We start from the raw sequence: 9,603 nt of genomic DNA, 5'->3' as shown, positions 1-9,603 counted from the left end.
AAGGTATTAATAATAATAATGCTAGTAAATAACGAATATCCTAATAATATTACTAAAATTATTAGTATAAATATAAAGAATATATAGAAATATAAACGTACTTTATTAGATACTAGTAAGGCATTTTTACTATTGCGAATTTCTTAGAATATTAGAAAGCTTCCTATATAGGCGCTTAAGGTATAATGTATATTATATTATTTTCTATATTTTATTAATTGTAACTAATATTATAAAAGAAATTATAAACCTCTTCGTATTAAAACCCGATTTATACTTCGATGAGATCTGTGCCTTTCTAGCTAATGAGTATAATATATACGTTTCAATTGAAACTATATAGTAGTACCTTCGATAGGAGAAGTAGAAGAAGAAGCGACTCTATATAAAGGTATTACAATAATCCCCTATACTAATAGCTAAATAAATATTAAAAATCTTTTTATTTACTATAAAGATGTTTGTATTTTATAACGAATTTAATATAGACCGAAGGGATAACGTTCGTTATATTAACTAGGCATTCCGTAGTACTATTATAATAGTATTAAGTAAATTCGTACGCGGTATATAGTATTACCTCTTCCTAGCTATTATAATAGATAAGCTACTCGATATACTAGTATTTAGAGGTACAACGGACTTAACTAGGGTTTGGGACTAGATAGTAAAATACCTACTCCTTAAAATAAATTTATTTCCTAATTGTAACAATATTTTAATAATAAATAATACTAATTAGCACCCCTATACCGAATTCTAATATACGTACAATTAGAAGGGGGTTTTATTATAATATTTATTATTATACTCTCTTGAGTTTAACCCTATCGAAGTATATTTTAGCAATTTTAAATAGTAGTTTAAGAGGGTATATTATAATAAGGGTAGTAATAAAATATTAAATAACGATTTTACTACGTTTCTTAAGCAATTAATATAGGATGTAGGGTATAGAATGTAATAAATTCGTAGCTATTTTAAAAATATAAAGTTAGTAATAAATCGATTTAATAATATTAATAAAGAATATAGTGAGTTGTATGTTAATAAGCTAATTGAGTATAGAGAAACGGGTATTATATTTAGGCGGCGGTAGAAAGTATAGAAGGGAGAAATGGATTTATATATATTAAATTGAATTGTATATTAAAAATACTAAAAATGCTAGAAATACTAGAAGTATTAAAAGTGCTAGAAATTGTATTTATCTATATAATAATACCAAAATGCTAGAAACCCCCCTCTTTCGCTATAAATCAATTCGTAATATTGTTATTACTTATTAGGACCGCTAGTAGTAGTACTACTTACTATAGAAGCGAGAACTCTAGTAACGCTATATTCGAATATAATATTGAATTGTAGGTTTAAAGTATATATTAATTAATTAAATTATAGTAATGGGGGTTAGAGGGTATACTTACTATAGTTTAATTGCGTTGCTAGTACTACGTACTTAATTTTAAGGAAGTCTTTAATACCGTCCCTAAATATTGTATAGAAGTTGTAATTAAACCCTAGCCTCGTAAACTACTCTACTAGCTACTCTCTAAGCACGAGTATATTAGGCGGCGCCTCCTTATTCCGGAGTTTATTCTTTAAAGCGATTAGAATTCTATATACTAATATTACTTTAGTTAATAATCCGATATAATAACGCTTATAGAACGTTTTGAAGAATTCGGTAATAATTTCTTTGGCCGGCTAATTAAGTGGGGCGGGGGGTAGCGGTAACGAACGAAGATTAAGAGTCGAAGGTACGGGTAGATATAGTATAAATAATTCTCCAGCCTCTATTAAAGAATCTCTAATCTCCTTGCCTTCGTCCTCCTCGTCCGCTACTAATAGTAGTATAATTAATAGCGGTATTAATAATTAAATAGATATTATAGTCGTTGTAGAAATAGGAGGAGGGTTAGTATTAGTATATTTAGTAATAAAAATCTTGCGGTCGGTCGGGTACCTATAGAATACGGTAATAAAATACTCTAACGGCGTATACGAATTAATAATTATTACTTTACCCGGTAGGGGAAGAGTGTCCGTTATATTGTAATTATAACCGCTAGTAATTACCGAATTAGTAATAGAGCCGCCGGCGGTATAAGGTAGTTAAATTTAGGGATATTAAAAGTAGGGAGGGAAGTATTAGTATGGTAGCGGGTATAGCGGGTATGGGGGAGGAGGGTATAGTTAGTATGGACTTCTAAAATTGTCCTTCCTTAGTGTAGCTTATAGTAAATTATTTATAGTTTCTATATTAGTACTACTATTACTACTATTAATATTATTAATAATATTAATATTAATTAGTAGATTATTACTTCCTCCCTTATATTTACTACTATTATTGCTAGTACTAGAGGCGGCTATTGCCTTATTGCTTAATATATTTTGTACTAGTTCAAATGGCGGGTTAATTACCGTAACCTTCCCTAATAATATAGTGCGTACCTACTTACTTATATTTTTAATATTGAGGTTATAATAGGTTATACTCCTATTTATAATATAGTATATTTAGTATTTAATAGCCTTATTGTAATTCTTATATTTATAATTAAGATTGTACGCTTATGCCTATACTAGCTCCTAATATACGGTACTGTGTAGCTTTACCCCCGTACGCTCCTCTCGCTACTAATCCTCTTCTAGATTCTTCTTAATTTTTACTAGTATAGTATTTATTGTAACGCATTTAGACTTCTCGGTGCCGGCTAGAATCTGTAACCCTTGTAACGACGGCGTATCGACCGCTTATAGAATTAGAATAATAAAAAGATTGATTAAACTACGAGAAGGGGTAGGAGTAGAGGGTATATTACTATAGGAGGATGGGGTAGTAGGGATTTTATTAACGGGCGGGTCGGTTAACCGAAATTTGAATAATATAGTAAAATAGTAGTACTAATTAATATAGTAGAGGTATAACTTTATAACAGTCTCATACTTAATATTATTATACCTATTATAAAAGTCCTTCCTAAGAATAGTCTTATTATATATAATAACCCGGGCGCGGCGGTTATTATAGGTAGCGGCGATATATATAACGTTATATAAAGAGACTAATTGCTTTATCCCTATAATTATATTATTACTAATAATATCTTCTATATAACTTTGCTATATATATAGGATTTCGTTAAGTAGTATTGTTCTAAACTGCTATTTACAAAGTTCGCCGTCGTTTTATTCAACTTTAACCTCTTATAAGAGGAGCAGCCCAGGGAAGGTTAACAGTTGGGACAATTGATAGCCAAGCACTAGGCAAGCTCGACAGGCACTGGGCAAGCTCGACAGGGCGCTCAACCGCCCATACATCGGGTATAAAACCTAGTACCGCAATATATCTAAGCAGTAGTTAGATTCGAGAGAAAAATAATACAATTAGATTATTTATAAGACTATTTGCATCTATCGTGCCGTTCGTCTTACAATGGTGCCCAATAATAGTTAATGTAAATTGTTCATCCCATACCATACTATACTATTCGATTTCTTTTTAGAAATCATCTCTTCATTTCGTTGACTAGCGCTTCGCCCGACTACTACACCTCGCTTATATAAGCTGCATATCGGTTCCCGAACCGCCATTAACCAACCAATTAATTATTATTATTTATTAATACTATACTTAAAATAGACTTAACCAACCCGGCAACTATTAGAGACCTACGCTACGTATTAAATTTTATTTATTTAAACCCGCGCTTTCAATAGATCGGACGGCTAAATTAATCAAAACGCGAAGTATTTAACTAATTTATCGCAATTCTACTTCAACCCAACGAAAATACGTCGATTGTATTATTATTAATAACACAATTAATGCGTTAATTGCAATAAGTCCCTCTAGCCTCCTACTTAGAAAATTAGATTTTCGATTATTATATCCCTAAATAACTCTTTAATGTAGCGCTCAAACTAGTACCGCTACCCTAACCAACCTTACTAATAATCGAACAAAACGATGAGCTAGTCGACAAATAATAATAAAATTAATTAGTTACTAACTATTAACTACGCTTAATATTCCTCCTTATTATAATAGAATAAGATGAGAATCGATTATATAATAACCGGCACTTTTACAATAAATAGCCTATTAATTAAGAAATTAATAATAAATAAACTATTATCCTAAAATACCTCAACGACAAACCAGCCGTCGCTTAAAATAATTAGACGCCCAATACTCGCAACAATCTACTAACTAACTATTAACAAATTCCTTATAACGAAGCCTAACTTCCAAAGTCAATTACACTAATAGAATTACCTCCCCCGCATTTACAACCCAACGTTCAATTATTCTATCAACTACCTATTAGTAGAGACAGCCAAACGACCAACGGTATTAAAACGCCCCCCCAACTTATATCGTTTAAGTTTAATAACCGAAATTTATTGGATTTAACGGAGGAACCGTTTTCCTCGTTAGACATTAACCTATTTTCGGCCGATAACTATATCTATCGTATAGGCGACGGCGACGACGAGTCCGTTAATAGTTATTTCGACCTATTCGATGTAGCTCTGTACGATAGAGAAATTAAGGATATTAATACTAAAATATTAAATACGAGGTATAAAACCGAGAGCGATGTAATAATGAGCGAGCTACTACTACTATTCAACCCTTATAAATTAAACTACGTACAATATCCCTACTAATACAAACCTTCTATATCGGCCGAATTGGACATCTTAATATCCGACGTACTACCTAATATAATAATAAATTTAATTAATCAAATAATTTAATATTTAGTAGAAGTCGGATTCCAATAGACTTCACTACTCGAAATACTACCCTTAACACAATTGTTGTTATAGCAGATTCAGAGCAGGGCGGCGATTATAATTTCCTTTAATTCGAATTCAACTTCCTCTAGTAAATTAAATAATATATTAGAAATTATACTAGTAGAATAATTAACCTCCGTAGGTATAGCGAATAATAAAAGGAATAATTCTGCCTAATTACTAACTATTACTAACCCAAGCTCATCGACGGTCCCTCTACGGCAGATATTAACCACCGATAAACGATTATTATTAAGCCGCATAGTGTCTCCTAAGCCGCCAAGAATAATACTTAAACAATAAGACCTATAAGCTCCTTCCCTATTATAACAAAATAAATAACAATATACTTAATCGATAATGCTTTTAAAGCTATTAAAGCGGTAGAAGGGGAAAGCGCTAGCTAAAGTTAGACTATTACTTAACGTCCTTAAATCTATTAAAACCCCGCTCCCAAATATTAATTTCCCCTATCCTTATACCTTTTAGTACAAGCTGCGAGGCCCACCCGGCATTATATTCGCTCTATCTCCGAAAGCCCCTAAAGCCTACTTATTAGCGCCAGCCTCCTTTTCTCCCGATATTACTAGACTGCCCCCTAGAGATTAACGTATAGTTGAACTGCCCTTAAATTCCTAATCTTCCGGAGAGTAGTTATAGAAGGTATTATAGAGCCCGCTTCGTATGCCCCGCGGACTCCGAGCAGCCATCCAACGTCGGCGTTAGCTAACCAAATAAGGATCTAGCAATATGAGTTCCGCGTAGGTAGATACCGGTGGTAATGCTACCGTTGGAGATAATGACCGCAGCTAAAGCAAAAGTAACGACGATAATGCCGGTCCGACCGGCATATTGGATATGACTATTAATGAAGAGTTGCGTTATATTATACGTATAGTTAAAGTTATAGGTAAAATTAACGATAATAAGTTCGAGGCTATAGTAGATCGCTTTGCTGCATCCCTTCAATCTACTATATTGGGTAGTTGGAAGATTTTAATAATCGGCTACTTCTGGCCCGATATAAAAGAAAAGGACGGTAATACGGGAGGTGATTATTTTCAGTTGAAAGACAAGATGTATATTACTTTACTGCACCTCTTCGTTGAAAGTGTGAGAGATAACGCCGTTGACGATGATTTTAAGGCAGACACCCTCCGCAAGAACCTCCACCAGCTCTTTATAGGCGGAGCGAAAACATGGTATATGAACCAACTCAACGCGAAGACCCGTGCAGCGATGAAATAAAGTCTTGACAGTTGGTATGTCGCGATTCTCATACGTTGGAAGATGCCTCGCGCTTAAGTATTAGTTAAATTTAATGTGTTGGAATACTTATATAACGATTGTCGCTCCGGTAAATTACCCTGCGACGTTGCGATGGAGGTTATCCGATACTTTAAGGAATTGGGCGAAAAAGATAGAAGTACATACATGGCACGCATTTACAATTGTCTATACCCTAGCTTGAAGGACTTGGTTGTTGAACTAGCCGATAATATAACCCTCGATGAATGGTTGACGCACGTGGACCGCCGTGCGGAAACCCATTGTCTCAAGATTATCGACGATTTAGGAAGTTATAGTAGCAGTTTCAATAAATGGATGCTGAGGGCTGAGCTCGATGGTAAGCTCCTGAATGTCAAAGCTATCGAAGCCGCAAACTTTGTGAAGCAGGAGGAAGACGCTGAAGAAGATACTAATATGGCGCTATAGGGACGGGATGATCGTAATCGTAGCTACCCTAGTATATTATTTAACTATAGTGATAACTACTAACGACTATTTGTAGCCCCTCCCAACCGCGGCGACTCTAGAGACTGTGGTGCATTTCGCGGACCGTCTGGCGGATACCGAGGCGGCTCATGGTCGTATCGGGGAGGATCGTCTTTATATAGATATTGAGGTTCATCGGGAAATGGTTATCGTGGTTCAACTTGTAGGTATAACGGCCCGTTATCCAACTGGCGTGGTGGTTTATCCGGCTGGCGTGGCGGCTCTTTCGGCCGAGGCTGGCGTTGGTAAAATCGCCCGTACTAATATATTTATTATCGATATATTAAATTTGGGCTACCCCGTGACGGCGTTTACACTGTCGAGGATGAACGTTAGACCTATGTAGGAATAGACGAGCCCGATTCCGAAGGAGAACATTTTAAGGGGTAAAGCTTCGAAGAGGTTAATTAAAATTATAATTTAGGAGAGGAAAAAATATTTTTAGCCATTAAACCCTCATCAAATAACATATTAATAAATATTTCTATTACTACTAACTCTAAATCTAATATCAATCCCGGTTCTACTTACCTATTATTATACAATATAAGTCGTCAAACGTATAGAAAGTATAACGAAGTTTTTCCTATACATAGTAAAATATTTACTTACATTTATACTAATTCCTGCACCGACCTAAAACTATTAGGTTCAGGACTAGTACCTAATAGGCTTCATTAATTAAGTCAATCGCTTCCGCAACCCAACAATTAATATTATAGCTCAGTAGGCTTCGTAATAAACAGTATTACAAACAACAAAATAGCCAAAGCCTTTAAAATAGTAGAATATACCGACTAAAGTCCTTCAAAACTATCGAACAACCCGGTACATTACAGCTACCTTTAAATAAATATCCGCTTAAACCTAAACGGCGAAGAATATAATATTTACATAAATACTAGTTACTCTAGTATTTTAGTAAACAAATAATAGATTAATAAAAGCCTAAATATAATATTCAACAACTTTAAAACGAAATCGTTCGATATCGTCGGTAGCCGTATTATTCTTACAAAACGAACAATATTCAACCTATATATTAAAGGTACTATTAATAATTACCTAATTAAATAAACTTTTACACTAATTATATAAGTTATTAAAAGGCTAGCGGCGAGACTATTACTTAGAACCCAATAGACTCAATTAAACTAAATCATTATTAATTTATTATTAAATACTATACAAATTCCAATATACAATAATATAATTATATTAACTAACTATACCGCTAAGCCTATACGACGAAAAGTATCAACAATATACAATATAATTATTCTACTACACTTTAAACGATTTATTCTAGTAGATTTTACGTATATCGCCAATAAATCCCTAGTAGGAGTTTTAAAAGAATATATTTTCGAAACTAAACATCCCTATACCCGGAACTACCTTTTAAATCCTTAAACCCCTAAATTTATTAATATTATTAATAAAATAAATAAACTAATACGAATCTATTACTCTTAGTAGATAAGGATAATCAAAAATCTCAATAACAATAGCTACCGAACTATCTCCTTTATATAAATTTAAACTCTATTAACAATAGTAAAAATTCAACCCAGCGAAGAATTCGCTTTTACAACAAAATTAAAAAGTATTACATTAACCCCCAACTCAACTATTACACCTAATAAAATAATTATTAAAAAAACCAACAATATTTATAACTACAAATTAATTAAGGAAGACGTATTAAAACTCCTCCGCAAATCGTTAAAATAAAACCTATCCCTCAATATAGGCAAGGATAAAAATATCCTAGAAATTAAGTCTATTTACAGTATTAAAATCTATAATTACAACCCTACATACACGCAACACATTAAAACCCTACTCAATAAATACGACGTATATAATAGGCGCAGCATTATTAAAATAAACAAGGAAGATATACTTCGTATAGACCTCGTTGAAAATTAGTATAAGCAAAAAATATTATTTAGACTATACTAATTCGGAATTTAAAACCGCCAATTCCTCAATAAAACGTTTAATAGAATATATAAGGACAGTAAACTCAAATAAATATACTAAGCAATACTATTTAACTATCTATATTTCATCGTATAACACACTATTGAAGGAGTCCGGAAGGGCCGAGTCGTAATCGATCTACAACCGTTAAACTACATAATTATTAATAATTTATATCTACTCCCAACCTAGGATTCTATTATTACTAGGATAAGGGGTAAGAGTTTTACTAATTATTTCGATAATTCTACATTTTTCTATTAAATCAGCATTTATCTACTATATTAAAATAGAATAATATTAATTAGTCCGAAGGGCTTAGAACAATCTAATATCGTACTAATAAATTATAAGAACTCCCTAACCTACGCATAGCACTTTATTAATTAGAAATTATATCCCTACCGCGCCTTTATAACTAACTATATTAACAATATTATAATATTTAGCAATATAACCAACAATTATCTAAAACACTTCAAAATAATCTTTAAACTCTTTAAAAATATTAACCTCAACATCACTACAAAAAAGTCTTTTATAACCTACCCATCAATCCACTTACTAAATCATTATATAAACAGACTAAGTATAATTATAATTACCAATTAAATTACAACTATTTAGAATATTCAGCAACCAACCAATCTAATATCGCTAAAATACTATATCGACTTAGCCAACTTCCTAAAACAATTTATTCCCTAGTTTATCTAAAAAATCGGTCCACTAAAAAAGAGGAAGGCCAAACTCATCGAATCTAGTAGAAAAGAAGGTAAAATACTAAAAAAGAAGTCCCTAGCCGTAAAGAAAATATTTACTAGTACACTAAATTTTACACTAACAAACCTAAAAAAGAAAATATTCACTATCTTATAAGATTAATTAATAAAAGAGACGATAATCTTCTATTATTATCCTAGCCGAACTACCTTCTTCAAAATTAACGCCTTAAAAAGATAGGGATTTAGGATTATAATCTTCTATATCGAAGGCGATTAGTAGGATAGGAAATCCATTTTTATTTAT

At 32.5% G+C, this 9,603-nt stretch overlaps 1 protein-coding gene across 1 annotated transcript; it reads left to right on the top strand.

The window, feature by feature from the left end:
* Nucleotides 1-5,889: 5,889 nt before the first annotated feature.
* NCU07250 (hypothetical protein) lies at nucleotides 5,890-6,717 on the top strand (the record flags this gene model as incomplete). Its single annotated transcript, XM_956658.1, has 3 exons — nucleotides 5,890-6,014; nucleotides 6,279-6,439; nucleotides 6,605-6,717. 3 exons carry the CDS (start codon nucleotides 5,890-5,892, stop codon nucleotides 6,715-6,717), a joined length of 399 nt encoding a protein of 132 aa, XP_961751.1.
* Between the last annotated feature and the right edge of the window lie 2,886 nt (nucleotides 6,718-9,603).

The sequence above is a fragment of the Neurospora crassa genome, linkage group IV, assembly GCF_000182925.2.
Source record: "Neurospora crassa OR74A linkage group IV, whole genome shotgun sequence".
Lineage (NCBI taxonomy): Eukaryota > Fungi > Ascomycota > Sordariomycetes > Sordariales > Sordariaceae > Neurospora > Neurospora crassa.
Note: the sequence above shows the minus strand (reverse complement) of the source record. Positions and strands in the feature narration are given on the sequence as shown.